General features: G+C 37.3%; 1 protein-coding gene across 6 annotated transcripts in view; it reads right to left on the bottom strand.

The window, feature by feature from the left end:
* kirrel3b (kirre like nephrin family adhesion molecule 3b) overlaps positions 1-22,804 on the bottom strand; it is a 203,436-nt gene that overhangs the window by 39,642 nt on the left and 140,990 nt on the right. For all 6 annotated transcript variants that reach the window (XM_017420109.3, XM_025006780.2, XM_025006782.2 and 3 more), the window contains exons 5-6: positions 14,430-14,587; positions 7,120-7,270 (exon numbers count right to left, since the gene is read on the bottom strand). In XM_017420109.3, coding sequence (XP_017275598.1) covers positions 7,120-7,270; positions 14,430-14,587 — 309 coding nt within the window. The remainder of the gene's footprint in view (positions 1-7,119; positions 7,271-14,429; positions 14,588-22,804) is intronic.

Below are 22,804 nucleotides of genomic sequence, written 5' to 3' on the forward strand. Positions count from 1 at the left end.
GAAAGGACTGAACTAGCCCTCCCTTAGAAGACGCCCCAGTCTCTTTTAGCAAGAGGTAACGTCATGATGAATTTAATTTGTTGATAGTTCTATCTCTCAAAGCCATGTAAAAGACAGCTATGGGAGCAACAGCTGTCAAAAGTCTGTCAGAAATAGCCCTGGGTGTGAAATCAGGGGGTATTACCATATCTGACCTTTGGCCCCCATGATATGACAGACTACTACTTAATGAAGAGTATCCTTTGATGTATAAATGCATGAGATGGTTGGTGAGTACATCCGAGGCAACGAGATGGCACAGCAATGTGTTAACTCATCGCATTCTTCACTAGAGGGAGGAGGAAAGGAGAGATAGGAGAAAAAAGGGGGACAGTAGGCCTGATTGGAGCTTCAGTGGAAACAACAAGATGAATTGGGGAGGGTAGTATAATAGTTTGGCCGACAGCTTTTGATCTGTTAGTTCAAAGTGGAGACCAGATGGTGTTTTTGGAACAATCTTCCAACTTCTCTGTTTTCATGCACATAGTGCCAGCATAAATTGTCTGTTTTTTCCCTTTCTTAAAGCTCAATTTCCAATCTCTATGGGTCACTGTAGACAGCTGTTCTCCAGCAGGACCAGCCTCAAACTCCAGAAGCATTGGAAGCCTCTAAAGGATGGAGAAGCTGTTTGTAGACCATCCGCTTGTGGATTATTGCCTCTACAATATGGCCACATTGTCATATTGCTGGCTGTGTGGATTATATCAGGGGAGAACAGAATGACAAACAACCTGAGGTCTAACATGTTGATCATAAGAAATTCACTTCAGTAAATTCAGAATTTATTCAGTTTAATGACAGCAGATGTTCATTTGTTTCCCCTTTTTTTTGCACGTGTCAAAATATGAGCACAAAGTTTTTGTAGAAGTATAAGTGTCCTTTTATGCTTCCCTTACTTTAGTATCCCTCCTCCTCTCCAATTCTGTTTCAGAGACTCTGCTTGATTAGGCGAGGAAAGTGTGTAACTGAGCAAGCTACCGAAAACAAATCCTCCCCAACTGCACATGTGCATGTCCTTTATTAATTAGTCTCAACAAATGGCATTCATTTTCTCCCCACATGGCTCAGCTTGTTTGCAATGCAAACACGCACAAAACCTTGGCTTTGCCCATCCCAAGCGCATCCATTTCAAAGCATGTTTCTATGTGGGGCAATACTCTGCAGATTTGCAACTGCACTAGAAAATAATTGCGGAATATTTTAAATCACGCACGATGAGTGGGATTTAGCGAGACGTGAAGCTGGCATCCCAAACATACTATTTCCCTGCAGTGGTGAAATCATGATGGTGAGGAACTTTATTGATTTAAAGTCTAAAATGCGTAATGCATGTAAAGACATGCTGCTGGAGAACACAGTATCAAGGGGGGTAGACAGCCCTCTGCTATCAAATAATTACAGGCAGCTAATGGAATAGTATGGACAACTGAAGTCAGCAGTCTATGTAGGCCTCTGAATTACCTCTGTTGGCTCTAAATCCCTATTATTTTGGCAACATCATCAGAGCATACTATATTTCGATGCTAATTTGTCTAACCTATGGCCAGATAAGTCTGTATGAATTTAGGCGGGAATGAAAATGCTGAGGCGGTTGTAAACCACAAGCATTAAACTTGGGATAAAAAATATATAAAAAATAAAAAGGAACTGTTGAATACATTGGGTTTTAGACTGATTTAAGCTATTGAGCAGATTGCTGAATTGTGTTTAGATTAAACTCATTTGGATTGCTATTAGAATAAGGCAGAGTGAAAAGATGCTCCTAAGCATGAAAGTGAGCAGAAGATGAATTTTTGAGAAGACCCTGTAGAATGAGAAAGTTGTAAAATGTTTTTTTTATTTTTTTCGTTCTGTCTATTAATAAAGTCTCAGTTTCAAAATTGATAACTTTAGTCAGGAAGAGAAACAATATTTTCAATTATCTAATTAACAGTTCGACTTACTCAAAGTGAGTCTTTAGTCTAACAAAAATTCAGTGGATTTTGTCAATATTTTCAGAGAACACAATACCATTTGAGGAAATTTGTTCATTTGCTGTCCTACAGAGTGCAAGATGAAAGCATCAATATCAATTTTGCCCATTTACTTTCAATACAGCATTAAATCACAGAGGGTTTAAGGAAAATTAGCCAGGGATTAACCCTGTGTTTGACAACTTCTGTCAAGTAAATAATGTTAGGCTTGAAGTAAAGTTTGATGTTTTTTTCACATAAAACATTTGGCACAAACATTTGAGTGAGGGAGATACGGTATGTTCCATATCTTTGGGGGCATTTGGCTTTCCCCTGCTACACTCAATCCATCGCCACCTCGTCTTATTACCCAGAGACTCTCATCCAAAGCCTCAGCCTCCTGGTAACTCTGCTCGTCCAATAAAACTGGCTTCTAGCCTTCATGGGGGGTCTAAAGGGAGCCTTCGTTTATGTAACTGCTCCACTGCGATGAATCACCACAGCAGGATCATCAAGACCAAGCTTTAAATTAATGTTTTTTTTTACATAAATAAAATTTGCTTTTTACTTTCAAAATCTCTCTTCTAATTGAAATGATGGTAAGCTTCAAAGTCCTTTGTAATTTTTATCATATAGTTAAACACTGAGAGAAAAAGTTCAGATGCAAAAGGGCCCACAGTCTTCTGCTTAAATATCTCTGATGGCATTTTGGAGGGTGACATAGAAAAAATATAATATATATATATATATATATATATATATATATATATATATATATATATATATATATATATTTACTGTATATGTCAAAATATGTTGTGTTGTATGCCACAATTTCAAGATTGAAGTTTAAATCTTGAAATACTATTTTGAGAAAAAGCCAAGTTCAGGAGCCCTAGTTTGTTAGTTCTGTACTATTAATATTACCAATAATAGTTCCTTACTATTAAAATCTGTTCTGAAGTATTAGATCACTAGTTTATTTATCCAAGACTGCTTTGGTTTTTGAGTGACCTGTCAATATCAAAATAACTTAATTCTATTGTAAAATAATATATTATTGTTACATGATATCAAATCTTTTTTTTAAATGAATATAATTTTATTTTTATTAATATGTTCATTAACAGTGCTTCCATGGTGAGTTAACATTACCACTGACTTTCCTATCTTGCATATGTAATAGAAGTTGATGTTTTTTTTTAATCTCATAATACAATGATTTATTATTTTAGCAAATACAATCTAATAAAAGTGGAAAAAAATAATCAGATTGAAGAAATTTGGCTAAATGCTTACAGTAGAGTGTTGACAGAAATTTTGATCAATTAATTTCATCTTCTTCAATGCAAGCCCGCAAATTTCATGAAAAAAATAATATCCATATTATATTCCTTGAATATATAAGGATAGTCAAAATGAGACTAAAGTAGAACACCCAAAGACACGAGTGTGGAAGAGGCAACAAAAATTTTTGACATCACTTGATGAGAAACAATTTTAGGAGGACCATTATGCTGACCATAATGTACATCAGTATCAGTGCTTTCCAGGTGACTGGCAGAGGCGTTTTTAAGTGCCAACAATTATGAAGCTGTTTTGCTGGAAATTCACATTTGCCTGAGTATTGCCATAAAAAGCACCAAGCACTATTATAAAGACGAACTTGTCAAGTGTTTCATGTCTTTCTTGAGCTGACAGGAAGCTCCTAGAGGAACAATTCCTTCATAAGTACCATGATGGCTTTTAGCTTTTGTCAAAAAGTCTCAAAGAGAATTACAGTGAAGGAAAGAAAAAAGGTTCAGATTCTCTTTCTTTTGTCCAAAAACTAAAAAATACACTTTCTGCCAAGTATTGTCACAGAAGTCTTACTAGGCATTGACCAATTTATTTTATATTGCATTATATTATAAACATAGCACAAAAATTACGGTAATTTGTGTTTGGTCAATAATTTGTGGCACCAGTTAGGAGGAAAAAAAACAGGCTTTTGAGTACTTTAAATTTTAGGACCAAGAAACATTGTTACTACAAAAAAACCCCACTCTACACTTTCTTTACTTTTGTTAGTTATAATTTGAAAATTTTCTGCCATTTTCAGATTTATGACATTAAATTGTATACAGTTTTTGATTTGAGCGCTACAAGGGTCATCTTTAAAAGCATTTGGCTATTTAAGTCTTTAGTCCCTTTAAATATGAGCAAAGTACTGTTTTAAATTTGACTTTAGTGTTTTTGGTTACAAGTTCAGAAATGTTTTTGTCAGGTGTGGTGGAGACTGAGGCGAGGCCAATGCACAGACTCATGATGAGAGCTTCCAAAAGAAAAAACTAATTTATTTAAATGAAAAAAAACAAAAGCTGACATGGCAGCAAAACAAAACTAAGTACAAAAACATTAACAAAACCCAAGGCAGCAAAAAAGCATGAGAGGCAAGGCATGAGGGGAACCAGACAGCACAGGAAAGCGACAACAGACCAGTCAATAAGTTTAGGAGATGACCGGATTTTAAAGACAGGAGGTAATTAGGAGAAGTGGGCACAGGTGAGTGATTACAAACTTGTATCAGGTGTACATGGGCGTGGCAGGCAAACAAGAGATAAGCTGAGGACAGGTGAAATGATGACAAGATTATAAAGACAATGAGCAAAAACAAAACTCAACATGAAGACAATCAATTATTAAAATAAAAGAAACAATAAACCCAAACTTAACAAAGGATAACCAGAAACATGGACAAACAACAACCCTAAATACAAAAAGAGCCCACATCCTGACAGTTTTTAGCTTTTTTGGAACAATTACATGGTAATTAACTTGGAGATAAGTAACTGTTAAGTATGGTCCTTTTTCATTTCTCATTTCTGTTAAACTCATTACAGCTTTATAACGTGTTTCATTCATAGGGATCTCACAAAGGTGCAAATATGTGAAGCTTGGATAAATACTAAATGGTAATGTAGTTCAAACTGTACAATATAATAAAGATACTTTGGTTGCTAAGAAATGAGGTCATGTTTACTTGATTGCTAAGAAATAAGGTCATGCTTAGTCAACGATAAAATATAAACAAACTTGGATATTGCTAAAATGATTTGATTGTTAAAAGTAGGTTACGATAAAATGTAAACAAACTTCAATGTCACTAAAATGATTTGATTGCTGAAATAAGGTCACGATTAGCTTATCATAGAATAATGACTAAGAACAGTGTGTCTGTGGGGTGAGGAAGGTGGAAGGTTCCAGGACATCATGATATGATAGTATGCTTTATAGTATAAAAAGAAGTAAAGGGGTTATTACTTCAGACACAACTGGGAACGTGTTGCTGTTGCTTCGTGTTGGTGAGTTGTTGTCTCCATTCAGCTGAATGTTTAATAAATGTATGTTTGTTTTTTAAACCTCTGCTCTGGACTCGTTTTGTGTGTCCGTCTTTTCTGCAACATCAAAAGATCCGATGAGAGAAACTAAGTGTTCAGGTGAGATTCCTCTGAAAGGAGTGAATACTGAAACTTCGTTTTTCTCAACATAACCTATCCAGATTATCTGGCCTTCTTTAGAGACTAATGATCGCTAAGAAATCCAATCATTTTAAATTAGAACACAGCTTTTGTGTGCTGCTTCTTCCACGTGACAACAATGCAACAGGTGCTGCATTTACATTGAAGTAGTTTCCAGATACATATCCTTACCAGTAATCTTACAGTATTGTATAAATATAATTAGAGCATCTGCACAGCTTTGATACTTTGTAAAAATGATACTAAAATCTATTTACATCTGTACAAAAAAAAGCATCTGTTTTTAATCCTGTTGTTGAGCTATTGACCTTGTAATAAAATGATGATGCATTGAAATTAAGCAAATTAATACCCAACACAAATGAATTAGTGTTCATTTGTAGCATGTTTCAGTCTAGGGGCGACTTAATTTGAGAAGCGGCTCTCTTCCGCACAAACTCCAAATGTTCTGCTGAACTGTGCTGAACACTACCTGTCAAATCTTAGGCAGGGGTGGGGAGGGATGAGACGGAGGGAGTCGAGAGCCATAACCTTGTGGGAGACAGTCTGGAACTCGACAATTAGTCTCTGCAGTCGCTCGGTTTGATATCACACTGAAAAATGTTTTCAGGAGCTTTAATTGTGTAAAGACGACATTTTGGAATGCTAATTAGAGAATCGGCGCCACTCATTTTTCAGGGTTAAATCAAACACTCACAAGCGAGGCTGATGCCATCATGAGTGAGCATTTATCACAGACACATCATTATACATGGTGACAAATCAGTTTATATGTGGGCAGACTTCCCTTCTCTGACTGCACAGTGAGAACTGAAGAACACAAACTGCAAGGGTTGCAAACACTAACAACTGTTAATCATTTTTACTCCCGCGCTTGAGTTGGCCTGATTGTGTCGTGCCCGCTCGTGCCATTCTTGCCTCTTGCCGTGTACATAATAAAAAGAATGGAGCCGTCAGTCATAATGGTTCTCTAAATAGCATTTTCTGCTTTATTAGTCATACTTAATGGTGTTGAAGGGGCTGTGAGTGATGCAAAATCCTATTGTTCGAAACCTTTTCTCTTACTGTGAGCAGTTCTTAATCGAAAAAATATTCCCTGACAATTGAGTCTGAATGTGTTTTACACGCTGGGCTTACTTTGCCTATTTTGAAGGGGGATTGTGGATGTTCTCATCAAAAAGATTGATGGCCTGAGTGAGAAAATAAAAGAGGTGGACAGATTTTGTATTCTAACACAGCGAGCAGGTAGCTGGAACACAAATGGAAGCTTCAATCATTATAGATGGATAGATACTTTGATTTCTATCACAGCAAACAAAAAATAGCCATGCATTGCCACCTGATTTACTGAGATGGCATCAAATCAAAAAAGGAAACAACTATAAATACCAATAAGAGCACACAATAGATATTTTGGGAATGTAAGTCACGCAAGTTGTTTTGACAGCGTTATGCTTTTTCATATCAAAAATTCCTCTAATACTGAATTTTGCTAGATATTTGTTTTCTTCGTATTTATTGACATGTTTAAAACCCAAAAGATAGTCTAAATAAAATATTAGCAGGGAAACACTGAAAGACAGAGACAAAAAAGGGGGTATGCTTACGCTGAATATCAATCGTCACACTTGTTTCTTTGCCGTTGGGCACTGCCTTGTTGGAAGCCTTACAGATGATCTGCTGACCAGTCTCAATGTTGGAAGGAGATAGGTAGAGTGTGCTCACGGTGCTTTCTCTCCTGCCATCCCGAAGCAATGTCTGCAAAGAGTGAAGAAACACCCAAGTGAAGGGAAAGTTTTCTCTGTGGATGAAGGTGATGGGTCTCTAAAGCGCAGCACCATGCTTGAATCCCGAAGTTTCATTTTCATAGTCTATGAACAGAAGCCCAACTATTTTAGTTTTGGGCAGTAAACTCTAAACTTTTGAAAATTTTGAGCTCAGGAGACATTGAATTTTATCTTCAAATGGACTTACTGATGTTGGGATAATAAACAGTTTAAATGACAAACAAGTAAGGGAAGAGTGGTAGGACAAATACTTTAATCAGTAAACTTTGACGAAAAAGGTGTAAAAGAGTAAAAAAGGAAAAAAGAAAAGAAGAAAATGGCAAACAATTCATGAATACACACAGAAGCTCCTTTGGGGAAACAGAGAAAACCCATCAGAACATTCTAGCCTCTTGTTATACTGCAAAGCAAGCTGATATGAAATGAAGAAAATAAATAAAACATATTTTGAAATATGTTTTTTGTGCTTCTTTTGTGTGTCTGGAGAGCTGCGCTCCAGTGCATGGCTTGTCATACTTCACAAAGGAAAACAATCTTCTTTTCAGTGCTCATCCTCTGAGCCCTACACTGTGGAAGCCATCTGGAATCGATTGGTAGCGCTCAGTAGCTCTCACTCTGACTCAAACATTCAGAAGAGGGCTCTGGGAGTTTATGTTAAACAGTGCAGGACAAAACAAAGTCACTGAATAGAACAAATTGTGTGGGCAACACAGTGCAGTGTGGTCAACCACAAAGTTAAGATGCATTTCTTCTGCCATCCCTTTAAAGTATGCTCAATGTTGCTCTGCATATTTTATAGATAAAAAGAGGACCATGGTAGGAATGTACATCAAACCATTTTCTAACAATAAAATTAAAAAATTGAAATATCTAGCTCTATAGAACTCTCACAAAAAAAAATAAATAAATAAATTCGGGCAGCTAAGTAACATCCATCCATTTTCTATCTGCTTGATCTTTGTAAGATTCTAGAAGTGTATATCTCCAGCAGTCATTGGGCCACAGGCGGGGTACACCCTGGACAGGTTACCAGTCTATCAGGGGCCACATAGAGACAAATCACCATTCACGCTCACACTTACACCTAGTCACAATTTAGAGTTGCTAATTAACCTAACGTGCATGTTTTTTTTGGTAAGAAGTCACTGGGGTACCTTGGGAACGCCCACTCATGCACAGGGAGAGTATGCAAACTCCATGCAGAAAGGCCTTAGCCAGGAATGGAAGCCAAGACCTTTTTGCTGTCTTAGCAATGGCAACAGTGCTAAGAACCCTATAAATAAGATGTAAACCCCATTCACAACTGACTCTAAAATCAAATGTTAGCTAGTGGATTGCATTTGAATAGTACTGAAAACAGGTGTGAATGACCTCAGTGTGCACATACATGTGTATATATATATATATATATATTTTTTTTTTTTACTCAAACCACCGTCAGATGTGACCTGGACCCCTTTCATTTGCATATGTTATGTTGTATGAATGCAATGCATCCTTAACTCAGCTGTAAGACCACCTACTGAACTGTTGTGACCTCACATAAGCAACAGAGTTACTACCTGAACGTGTCAGACTAAAAAAAAAACTGTCCACTTAGCTGCCGGCTTATTTAAAATAAGTAAGCAGCCATACTCTGAAGATAAAGCTTTTATTTATTTCCAGCTAAAGGAATTACCAATTTGTTTATCAAAATCCTTCTCAATAAATATGTCTGTTATATCAGGATTTTAATTATCAGAGTAGATTGCAGGACAAAGTGTCTCTTTAGTTTGTTTGTTCTGATTGTTTTTAGAGCTGATTGGACCCATTGAGATCACTGCAACCTTCACTGTGCTGTGTCAGTCACAAAACAACGGTCTGAGCAGCACTGTGTCATGTAATTAAACACTGCAAATGTTAATTTTACAGTTAAAATGTGTAAAACAGCTGCCAGCACTCCATGTGGATTTTTACAGGTTAAAAACTTCAGTTTTTGCTCTGACCCTGAAGTCACTAATAATTGTGTTGTATTTTCCCATGTCACATATGTCACATAATTAAGCTCATCAAGCTATAACTAAAAAAATTGAACTTAAATGGCTGTGAACTATGTTGATCTTGAAATAATAATGTAGTTCAGATGTCTGATTCAATTTTTTTCAGAAACATCCACAGACCGTTTGTCACACTGATCCCACAGCCGTTTGTGTGACGTTGCTGCACGTGTTTTTGCATATAGAGCGGGCGATTGAATTGCAAAAAACGTTTTGTAATACGCATTAACTGCCAGTACTGAACGCTCTCAATCAGAGCTGACAACTTCCAATCGAATCACACAAGACAGATTTTCGTGTCAGCAGGGCCCCAGACTTCAACAACTACCATTTCATTTTTAGCTCAGTCAACTTGTGGGTCATTGTCAAAGTATGAACCAGTAATAATTATCTGCTCATTATTTTCACTTTAACACAAGGTTTTCAATTCAGTAAAACCATAATCTGACTATGTGCTGCCTCTCCAGCAAAGGCAATTTATATTCTGAAATGTGTAATAAGAAGGTCATTGAACTTGTAAAATCATAGGGCAAGATATTTTAACAGATCTTCTCACTTTATAGTTCAAGCACTTCTATGTACTGCCTAAGCGAATTATATAAAATTAGAGAATTTTCTACTGAGATGAATGTATCCATTTTTTTCTCATGCTTTGTGGGGAAATAATATTGTAGATTCAATACTCTCTGAAGCCCTATTTGTATGTGAAGAGTCATGTGATGAAATTCATATTTGTGCGTGCAGTCCCTTCTAAGCAGAACACATTAGCTGTCAGATGCGGGGTATGTCAATGTAATATCCTTTGTGACACAATCGGGATTGTTTCCCTCATCGCTCTGGACCTGTCTGCAGTCATTAATCTTAGAAAGGGGGTTAGCTGGCAGCCGCACAGAATTCAACCCCTTTTCACATTACAAATTGATAATTCTTTGATACACTGCCAGTGATCCATGTGAAGAATATTCACACGAAAACTAACCAGATTAAGACAAAATGTTAAGCTTCATTTTAAAAGAAACAATTAAACATATAATAATATAAATAGATAATATTTTCTTATTTCCTGAATGTAAGAACATATTGAGTATTCACATAAGCCGTAAACAGCTTTATTACCACGGGAGAAGAATAGTCAAAAACAAAAAGTCGGGTATTTAGTATACGTTAAATTTAAAAACTGGTAACATCATCCAGAGTTACTTGCAACAGAATAATTAAATTGAAATTAAGGACAATGTCCTGTATTAGAGGAAATATAATAGCCCCTGCCGAAGACAGACTTCAATCAGATGGGCATAAACCAATTTCCTGTTTTAAAATGTGACAGTTTCCAAACAATACAATTTTCTGTCACAATGTTCTTTTGGTTTGAACTGACTTTAATGGCTTGTCAGAAGTAGACAGTGCAGGGAACCCTCAGGTCATGTGCACTGCAGAGTGACACTCCCCTTTAGTCTGTGTGAGCTGTCATTCAGATGTGTATGATGACCAAAGGTGGGGAAACCCCTGAAACATTTTTCCCTCATTTTAAAATGTTAGTACTACTACCACTACTGCTACTAGTACTACTACTACTACTAATGAGAATAATAATATTAAATAAAGAAGTTAACTGTTTGACTATTTTTCCAGACAGCCTTTTTTATGTATTATGTTAGGCATGTCATTCCCCTCTCTTTTTAAGGTAAAACAAGCAATTAAAGTTAGCATGTTCTTCCTAGAATAAACAGCAAACTGCAGGATCATTGTGCAGATAACCAAGCTAATCAAGACTAAGTTCACACTCCAGGCCAAAGTGGCCCACATCTGATTTTTTGCCCATGTGCAACCCATGTTTGATGTTTTTTATAGCCGTCTGAATGTGACAAATACAATTTTTAAAATCGGACCCAGGTCACTTTTATGTGTGTTACTAAATCAGATACATAGTCAATGTTTTTTAAAGCAACCTCAGTTTAAACGGCCATGTTGCATTTTATCCGACTTTCATGTCATTGAAGTCAGGGTTCAGGGTATGAAAATGGAACCAAATATTGATGTTATCAATACCAACAGCATGCAGTGTAAAACTTGGAACTCTGTATGTTTTAAACTTGTACGTTTTTTTTTTTTTTTTTAACTTTTTAGGTTTGCTTTGTCCTGGAAGACTGAGAATCTACACCAACATATGATATTAACATTGGTGTCAGATTGTATCAATACTTGCATGATGGGATCAATACTTGACTTTGTTTCTTCTGTCTGTATGTCGCTCTCATTCTAGAAGAGAAATTCTGCGGCAGAGTAGACAGGAATTGGCGTATTTTGTTTTTGAAATAAAATCAATCACATATTTATTTAATTATCTATTGACCTGATTATTTAATTATGCAGTACTTTGAGACCATAACGAGTTCATTTGTTGTTATCATGTCATCAGAATCTCTGACCCCAGCCTACCAATTGCAAGTAAAGCTGTATTTTCTGCAAGTAGGAATTTCATTTAACATTTACATTTAGGTAGGGACACTTTTTAAGAGTTACCAATTAACCTAACATGCATGTTTTTGGTCTGTAGGAGGAAACCAGAGTACCCAGAGTAAACCCACACAAGTGCAGGGAGAACATGCAAACTTCACCCAGACAGATCCTAGATCAGGATGCAATCCTGCAACCTTCCTTCTTGCTGGGAGGCGGCAGCTCTAACCACTACACCACTGTGCCACCAGTAACAAAATTTAAAATGGTTTTAAAAAGGTATATTGCACATAAAACTTGATATGGTTGATTAAATTCATTTACAGGTAAGACAAACGTGTTGAAAAACTTTTGCTTGTACTTATAACACTTTTATATTATGATTATAATTCAGGTATATTTACCACATTAGAGGCAGTAAATCTATCTACCACATTTTTTTGACAATATCTGTAGCAACCGTTGGACTTTTGATTTAATGTATCTTTAGTCAGCCATTTTTAATTCTGCTCCACTTTAAGTTTCACGTACTGAAAAGAATTGCTGTGAATATTTCTCATGTATGCAGTTTGTTTCAAAATAAAAATAAAATAAAGAACAATGCAAGTTAGGCAAAATTACAAATGTTTTTTAAAAAAAAGATATAAAAAACTGACAATGAGAGACAGAAAAGTGTCTGCCTGGTCGAGTTTAGAGCAAAGATGGATTATACAATAATAATAAAAAATGTAGCTGGAGTAGAATTTATATTTTTTCTGCTGAAATGATTTTGCACCAAATTCATCTAAAATGTATTACTTTTACCTGCAATTAAACATTGTCACGACTTCACTGCAAAGTTGGGATAGTGTCATATAAAAGGTCCTGTCTTGTCTTTACCAGCAAGAATAAATCATAAAGTTGTCATTACGTGTTTTAAACACAAAAAAGGTACCATATCTACTCTTAGTTTGATACTGAAGATAGAGTCTGTCATGACTTCTTGGAATATTCCAAAACAAAAGTGTCAATATGTGAATACATGCACCTTTTAAACACAGTTTGGACCTAGCGGTTGATTATTACAAAGAATCATTCTTTGTCTGCCATTAAGCAACACAACTTGAACATATGAGCACTGAGCTTTTTAAGGAAAGAAATAACAATAATCAATATTTAAGCTTGATTTTAAATTATACACTTTACTTCTTCAACTGAATGTTGGGGCACCCTCCTTCATTACATACTCCAGTTATTTTGTATTTTTTGAAAAGCTACTCTCACTAATGATAAGCAATGAATTATATAAGCAACTCTCTACTATGATTCAAACTCCCAATTTTTCCAAACGATAACTTTAATCACGCATGTTCTCTTTAATCACCATTCCAGTAAATACTTTTCTATGAGGTCACAGCGATGAGGTTTTGGATGCCTACAGCAGGAAATTATCTGTGGGTCAGAACTATCATTATATATGACACCATCAGGAAAGCCATCTCGGCGCATCCTCCACCACATCTGCTCACATTAGACCTCTACATCGATAGGGTATGAGAAGACCATCAGAGCAGATGATTATGCTTGCAAAATGTCCCCCCGCTGCTCTGCGGACCCAAAAAAGTCATCTTTCTTTAATTGAACCCATTGCTTTTTAATGTTAGGCAATAGAGATAAGAGGGGAGAAGCTCATACTTTGGGCTCAGTGAGCATCCATCACCTACTAGCACTGAATGTCTTCATATCTGCCTTTCCTCTGAGGAGGATGTGAAGGAATAGGAAGCACACTCCCCGCCTACCATTAGCAAACAGCACCTCCAGCAATCACTTTATTCAAAACGGCCTGGTGACGTACCTCGGCCCAATCAATGGCATTTATCTGCTCTTTGAGAAAAGCCGATAATGGGATGAGACAGCACAGGGGGAGAGGGAGGGCTGGGGCGGCGGTAGCGATCTAAAGTGCCCTCTCTGTTTATGTGCTTTGTTTAAATGAAAATAGAACATAACCGATCTGAATGGATGATTGGACTGGAGGGCTATAACTGATCAAGTGTCTATGAGTTCCTATGACTGCAGCATGGTAATGGTATGAATTCTTAATTGTGATAGTCTGTCTTTTGAGAATGACGTTGCACTATAAAAAGATTTGGCATTGAAAATCCCACTGTAGGCTCTAACAAGTCTGGTAGATATAAGCAAATGTAAGAGGAAATCAAAATATCAGAGAAAGATGTAAAGGTATAGTCTCCTGATTTTGCCATCTGCTTGTTTTGGTTGTCTTTATAGGGTGTGTGTGTGTGTGTGTGTGTGTGTGTGTGTGTNGGGGGGGGGTAGTTGCTCCTTTTCTATAATCGAAACACAAACTGTTTCTTCCAAGGAATTTCATTTTTCATTTCAAAAAGCTGAATACAGACAAACACACACCAAAGATGGGGGCAAAGTGCTAAACATTTCAAAAACATTTCACACCCTGCTGGAGTTATTTAAAGCAAAGCAATGCATAAAGTACATGATAAGTGACAGATGTCATCACTTTGTTTATAACACTTTACTTTTCATTAAAAAGGAAGCAAACAAAGAAAAACAGACTTCACCCACCCTCCCGTCAGTCCCCATCTGGTCTAGATACCTGCCGATGACACACACCTCTGTGCTTACCTTGGAGTACATGGCCCCATTAAGGACCTCTCTGTCACGGATCCAGATGATCGAGGCTGCAGGTTTGGCGTTGTCAGCATGGCAGGTAAGGTTGAGAGGGTCGCCAGCTCTCAGGCTCACCACCGGCCCCCCGCTGATGACTGGGTCATCTGGAGGAACTATTGACACATAAAAGAAAAAAATAAATAAAAAGAAGAAAAACATGACAATTTGTAAGCTTAGGTTCCAGTAAATATGGTACTTATTACAATGGTGAGCTGGAGGGCAATAATGTTGCTGCCTGTGTCTTTGTGTTTCTTTCTTTTAGCAAAATATCTTATGAAACATTGGTTAGATTTTAATGAAACCTTCATCAACCAGTCATCTATTGACTAACCTTTGGAGTCTATCTGATTTAAGACTGCTGCCACAGCTAGTCTATCTTCACAAAAATACTGCAACTCAGCCAATTTTTACAGATATTAAGGAAAAATCTGGTCTGATAGTAGCTGAGAGCCATTCGCTACACATAATCTGAGCACTGGCACATCTCATAAGATGTTTGTTTAAACCTTAGCATCAACTGTTGGAGTCAACCCTGTTTATCTGTTGGGAAAATATCTTATGATCCACTAGAAAGATTTTAATGAAACTCATAAAAAGTAATCATTGGATGCATAGACACCTGCTCAATGGAGCAAATGGAGCAGCTGCTCCTCCATTTTTTTAAGCGGGGGTACAAAGTCCCTAACTAAGCTGAACACTGGTATCCACTAACTCTTTTGTTAGACAATGTCTAGCTGTGAAGAAGAAAATGAAAGCAAACTCCATTTTTTAAAGCTGTCAGTTAGTCTTTTTTCTGGCTTTGAGTCAGACAGACTAAAGTAAGAACATTAAGTGAAATTGTGTTATTTAGGAGCACAAAATATCAACAACTTTATAAGAAGTTGGAATATAAATCTCTTTATGTTGATGTTATCTTGACATTTACACATAACTCATTGTACTAGATGGTTATTTTTGGATGGCACAAAAGTCTAAGTTAAAATTGGACTAAATATGCCCAAAAGTAAAAGTTTTGTAAATCTCTTCATCTGGTTTCTCTACATTGAAAAATACTGTGGCATCTTGGCACAGTAGATTTGAAGATAATGAAAAAACTAAAATAAAAAAATAACCCTAATAAAGATTTGAACTCTAGTCCCCTCAAGTCAAAGTCTATTGCAGTGTCCATTACACCAAGCAGACACCCTGTTCCATTGTATCATCATAGGTACTTAGACTTTTAAACCACTGATTTTGTCTGTACATTTTGTCACACAATCAGTTACCCATCATTGGATGCACAGCTACAACTGATTAACTTTTGGAGTCAAGCCAATCCAAGATGGCTATCACAGAAATATCTATAACTCAATCAGTTTTACAGTTGTTTACTTAAAATTGGTGGGGTAGTAGCTGAGATTCACCCCCACACAGACTACCCAAGATCTTGCAATATTGAATGTGATCACACAAACCTTTATTTTCAAGATTTGACCAAAAATGCTAAAATTCCAATGAAAAGAAAAGAAAAAGATAAGATTATCTTAGTTTAAAACTGACATAAAAGGAATGGTAAGCTTTTAATTTACATATGTATTGGGGGTTTTTTGTCTAAAAAACTGCCTCCACAACGCTACAGTATAATACTAAAAATCTATTATGAACTTCCTACTCTAAGACTTAACTAACAACAGCAGAAAATCTTGTCAATTTTCCAATAATGACTGTACTTAATGTTGACAAGAGCTACAATGTGTGTTTGATGTGTGCAATAGATTTTTTGTTTTGTTTTGTCTTTGTCAGCCCAAGCAAATAAACCCATAACTATTGTCAGTGTGTTTGTGTGTGGAGATTACAATGCTGTAAGAATTTTAAATATACTCAAAGAGAAGAAGTGAATGCGGCAGTTTAAGGCACAAAAACCCAAACCCTCACTATGCTTCTCCAAATAACAATCAACTCTCTCAACACTGAGTGCAAAGCCTGTACACACACACTACATGTCATCATTAAATGTAAGTTAGTCAAATACTTTCTCCTGATCAGACACGCACATGTACATTTCGTTCCCTCTGCCTCTGTCAGTGTTGACAAATACAACAGAGAGAGAGAGAACATCTCATCCATATGGGTGCCTCTAATGGTACAGATCAAAGTCCTGTTCCTGTTTTACCCATGAGCTGATCTGTTTCTTTCTTCTTCTTTTTTTTTTTTTTGCTTTCCTCTTTTGGTTTTTTATAAGTGAAACTGCTGTGAATTATTGATTGACCTGAGTTCTCATTACAATGCAGATCTGGGGCAAGATGAAATCAAAGGCTGCAGGCAGCTGCCATATTCCCTTGCAATAGCATCACGATTGGGGAGAAGGTTGTTATGGGTTTTATATCTGCTGTCAAACAGACCTGAGATGGATAAAAGAGAGAGAGAATGTAATTTGGGATGCGTTTGTAGATTTAATGAAAACAAGGATAAAAGTATTCTTTTTATGAGGGATTCAAGTTTGAGCAATGGGCCAAACAACTGTGCATACAGTAGTGTTCTCCGTGCAGGTTAATTAAAAAGTGTAAAAAAAAAAGCATCACTGAAGTTTGTTTTAGTTTAAAGATAAAAAATGTTTAAATAAATTGTACAGTTTTATCTCAGACAGATAACATGACTATACTATAAAGACATGTATCTTATTTTATTTTATTTTTTCAATAAATTAAGCCATATATTATTTATTTAACATTTTCTTAGCTTGTGACAATAAATTTCCTAACAGGTAAAGGAAAAGGCATTGATCTGCTTGGTAAATTCTGGTTTCTAACACCATCATACAACAACAAAGAATCTACACCTGGTCTTCAATGTAACTAGATTCTACTTTATACTCTAATAATGTTTAGGGTGGCAATACATAACTTGGTACATACCAGGTACTGACTTGATGTGATTCAGATAAGTACAAGTTACTTACTGGGTATGTACATACTGGGTAAGTACATGATACTTATGTGGCATGTAGTGGGTGCATACAGGCTATGTACGTGGTTTGTACCTGGCACTTAACTAGCATGTACCAGGTAAGGTAAGTATTGGTATGTACCAAACAAGCTGTTTTGTATTACTATTGTGAAAGAGGATTTCATTCTATAATTTAGAGGCAACTTACCAATTATGGAAGAGCTATGTGTTCGGTTGCTATTGCCAGAACTTTCCAGGACAGGGAGTTTTTGATAACAGACGTTTCCTGGAACCAGACTCGGCCAGTTGTTCTGGCTGGTTCACTGTAAGTGTCGTAGGAGTTATGTAAACTTCTGACCAATCACGAACTAGTCAGTAGTATGTAATAGATACTAATGTATTCAGCCTGTTTAAATACGCCCAGTTTCAAAGATACTTCGGGATCCTTTGTGGATTTTGTGATGACGATAAGATGTGACAATTCAAAAATCCCCCGTGTTCTGGCACTGAGGAGAGAGATAGTGGCACTCATTTATTTTGGTGTAAGAACTGCCTTTAGATCCCACACTATCATATTCAAAAACAGGTAGCTAGATTTAGTCTTGAGGCTGAGCAATGACCTCATTCACACTTGATGTCAACCTCAATATGGTGCAAAAAAGTCACCTTTGCAGGGTCTTGGCAATGTCTTGATGTGTTTATTACCAATTCAGTAGGCACCCCATTATGAGTTTTAAGTCAAAAATAGGTCATAGAGCATTTGAAGTATGCACAAAATTTTTGTAATGAGACTGTGATGGTTTATCATCATGGTGGCCCCTGAGTGGAGAGTGGTGGAGCACGGTGGCAGCATATTCATAATGTGGGGCTCTTGTGCGGCAACATGGCTTAGTTGTCCAAAATTTAATGCCTTGGGTATTACTGTAGCTGTGTCAAGGTCTTGGAAACAACCTTTTGCTGATGGAATATCCATAGCATGGTGTTGTCCAAGTTTAGCAATAATCAGGGGTTGAGGAGTTGTGCTGATATATGTGGTAGGATTATTGTCATAATGTGCTATAGAGTTATAGATCTGGGTGAAGACGCAGGGGAGTGTCTTGTGGAAAATAGCAGGGAAAAAGCTATTTGGTGAGTATTAAAAGCAGAGTTGTGTTATGATTGCCTTCACACTAAAGGTGTTCCAAACTTGCAGCAATCCAGCCACATTCTAATGAATCATGGGGAGCATGATGGGGTCATCATCTTGTGTGACGAAGTACTCAATTTTCTCATCAGTAATTACAGATCTAGCTCCTTCTAAACTGAAATATTTACTTGTTCTGCGTCACTTTTTTTTGTTCAAGCTTATCGTGCTTACTTAGAAGTAGAATGCAATTTTAACAAATAGAAAAGATGAATGCATAAACAAACTTCTTTAAGCTAGTATAAATCAGCTACTGGCCCTAGTTACTTACGTCTGCTGTAGTTTGGATAGCTAAATCTTTGTGTGGCAGTTTTATAAAAACACTTACTTGTCCTTACTCTGATTTAATTTAGCTTAATTTTAAAATGGATATGTATCACTTCTAATTTGATTACATGTAGAGAAGAACAGTTCTTTGTCAAACACAAGCACATTTTTTCTTCATGCTGAAGTTGATTAGTAGATGGGGGTGGCATTTCAGTCTTTAGCTGTTATGACTAATGCTTTCGCCTTACATAACGTTATTGATTAAAAACATGAGAATTTTTTCCTTGTTCAAATGATCAGAAAACACCCATCAGTCCCAGTGACTAATGACTGAATCAGACCTGCGTGGGAACACTGAAGTCTGTACTCTGACTAGACCAGACTAACTTTAATTCTGGCCAGCTGGACCAGCAAATCTGCTATTTCAAAGAGATTCGCTGGTTCCTATATGTGCTTGAGTTTGGAGTTTGGAGTGTTAATTCTGGCTGGCTCCCTTTCATCTCCTCTTCATTAATATGCAGAGGGGTGGGAGAGGTAGAGGAATCTTGGGTCAACGCAAGCAGTTCATACAAGTAAGTGTGCTGATCTAGGCAAGTAAGCAAGAATCTCTGTGAGAATGTGGTCACCTTCTGTTCCCTTATCATCATTTGGAAACAAGGTCAGGAGGATCACATTAGTTTATTCTTATGCTAAGAACAGAGCCACTGGATGGTATGCAAATAAGACAGGGGGCATGAGAAAAGCATTATGAGCCAGGACTCTTTAGTTGAAAGAAAAAAAAAAAGAAAAAGAAAAAGTGAAGCTCATTTGATGACAGTTGATTTCAAAGATCCAGTGTTATTGGCTTGCTGTCAGCACTCTCCTGCACACATGACTGAAACATTAATTAAATGTCAAGCATATAAGGCAGCCATAAAAGGCTCTATATGGAGAGGGGAAGATTAGATAGGAAAGTCTGACAGGCTTTGACTGATAGGACTCAGACCTGAATAGCTCACATTCAAGTGAGGTGATTTTCCTGTTATTGCTCAAAGTGCTCAAAGCTCTCAAGGAAGGTGAGATCACAAGCTTTTTTTCATAGAAATATTCCTCCTTCACACATGTTAACACCTATCAGAGTCTGTATATAGGTGCAAGTCTAAGAAATGACACCACTAATGAACTTGCTTATACCTTCATCGACTGCTAAAGTAAGTGACTATGTGATTTATTTTAGATTTTAGTTTCAGCCCTATGTTTTCCTTTTAGGGATGTCAGAAGTGTAAGAAAGTTTCAGGATTTCATGCACAGTTGAACTACATTGAAGTCACAGCCAGCCACAACAGGGCTGAGGTGAACTTTCAGGTCATGCCTCTCTGAAGGTGGAGGGCTGGTTGCCAGAAGAACACTAAAGGTGAATGGTGAGTTCAGCAGCCAATGAAGCTCATGCTTGACTGCCTCCACTTCCACCTTTGAATTTGTGTTTCCTTCATTGTGTTTGAAGTGTTATGTAAAGCCAACATGGTGCCACTTGAAAAAGCCAAGATGAAAATCTCAGTCTGAATGATGACCTCAATATCATGGAAACAATCAGCTAGAATGTGGATAGTTTTTACAGGGTCTTGGCTAGGTCTTCAGGTGTGTATTTATAACACAGTGGGCTGTAAATTATGTGTGACAGAGCGTGATGGGTCCTTAATAGTTTTAATTATGCACAAGACATCTGTAGGAAGGTTGTGGTGGCATCATGAGAGTAGCTCAGTGGCAGCTTATGCACAAAATGGGGCCTTGTCAAGAAGCTGGACTGGCCACACTGTCTTCATGGCTCAGCTTTGTCCGTGACTGTGACAAGGTCATGGAGAGAACCTATTATAGACATCATACCTCTGGTGCCATTATCATGCTAGCATGGTGGGCTCTTCTATGCATAGCTGCATCCTGACACGATCAAAAACAATTATGCCAAGGCAGGTGTATAGAGCATCATGTTGTGTGAAGGTCTGAACATCAAACATGTGAATGGGTAAGGTTTATAATCATAGCAGTGAGGTAGTTAGACTTCATCCAGCAAAGCGGAAAAGTTTTGTGTTTTAAGTTTTCTGCCTGATGAAACCATTCGTCAACTGAAGAAATCTGGAGTTTTGATCAATAACCTAACATCTACTGAAGATACATACGACTAGAAAAAAAGATGAAATAATTAAAAAAGATTTTTCTCTTCATGTGAGATCTTTCACTGATCTCTTCCTGTGACTGCCAGGTCCGACTGTTATACAGAGGCCAAGCCTTGAACTCGAATCAGCCATCATCATTACTGGGCTGTTTGCAAACTTGGCAGTCCCTAATGGTTCTAAATTAGCTCTTTACTGCAGCCATTCAATGGAGTTGGCATAAGTAGTGTGGTCAGTGGTACAGATTGATCGCTCCTCTTTAATTACAGGGCTGACTCACTGCTAACCTTGCTTCACTCACTGCTTTTTTTCATCTTCTTGGAAATAATATTGTAATTCCTTTCAACACTTTCACAAATTTGCATTCCCTGGTGCATGGAACCTGTGGGCATGCACACCTGCCGACATCACATTTTGCAAGTATTTCTCTGATTACAGGTTTTATACAAATCAAAGATTACACATTGCTGGACAGTCGCAAAAAAAACTGTGCCACTCTGTAGTAATCACAGATCTGATGTTCTTGTCTTAGCAAAAAAAAACAAAAAACATGGCTCTGTAATGCAGCAAGTTCATTACTTGAATCATTTGAAAATATTTTAATAGCTTCACATGCTTTGATTTGTCTTTTGATTCATTGTATCATAGATGCCATGGTGAGTTGCAAGCGCCAAGCAGTCTTTCTTCTTTGTCTGGAAAAATTCTAAATTAGTCTGTCACAACCACACAAGTCTAACCCAACATCTTTGTTAAAGACTCATACTCTCATCTCTGGTACAGTCATATAACAAAAAAAGTGAAAAAAAGAGAAAGTGATGTCAGACATTGTGGATGTCAGTGTCATGTTTTACTTTTAATGCAAAATCAAAGATATCCATAAACGAGGCTTATTATTGCGTAATTAACAGAAAGGACCAAGGCAGTAAGCCTATCACCTCCTCGTGGGGTCTGAATAAACCCTGGGAGTCATAAAGAAAACTGCTTTTTGACCTATGCTACATAAAAATCCCCATCACAAAACATAAAAGTCAAGTTTATGTGAAGAAGCAAACTACATTCAATATGGTTACTGCTTCAGATTGGTCCTGCTGATGGTGAACCTGCAGGGTTCTCAAGATTACAACAATATTGGAGGAACTTTTCCAGAGAAACTGGTGGAATCTTGAGGGACCCCAAGGGGTGTGAGGGATCAGGGAAAACCAACTTGAAAATAAACACATGAGAAAGGGCTCATCACGAAAGATGCAGGAGGAGCGGGAGGCTGGCAACATGTAGCTGCAGCAGGGTCGTGCTTCAGCAGATGTGTTCTCAGGAACAATGCGCTTCCTGACTTTTCTGTCTGTTTTCGAAGAGCGCTCAAACAGGCTGCCTGTCACCCTATCGCGACAGATTGCAAAGTTTTTGATAGATAGATCAGTAAAAATAGAAGACAGAAAAGAAATGCCCAGCGCAGGTGGATATAAGAGACATGTGTGGCTCACTGGCCCAAATCACCGGCCCTCGATGGGAGCTGTCATTGCACATCTGTCTGACAACCACTGAATCTTCAGCCACATGTGCATGAATGCACATACACCTACACACAAGATGGAAGGAAGCATGTTTATTTCTCTTACAAAAATGGCAGATGGCAATCACAAACAATATGGCATGAATTTGGAAGTACAGAAAACAAATGGGAAACAGAAAAGAGGAGATTAAGAGACACATTTTCATAAATTCAGTAGGCTTTTGGTAGCAGGAATGCCATGATATGTAAAAGCAGTGCCAAGCAAAAGTGGAGGGTAGTAAGGATGAAGACAAAA

The sequence above is a fragment of the Kryptolebias marmoratus genome, linkage group LG2, assembly GCF_001649575.2.
Source record: "Kryptolebias marmoratus isolate JLee-2015 linkage group LG2, ASM164957v2, whole genome shotgun sequence".
Taxonomy (NCBI): Eukaryota; Metazoa; Chordata; class Actinopteri; order Cyprinodontiformes; family Rivulidae; genus Kryptolebias; species Kryptolebias marmoratus.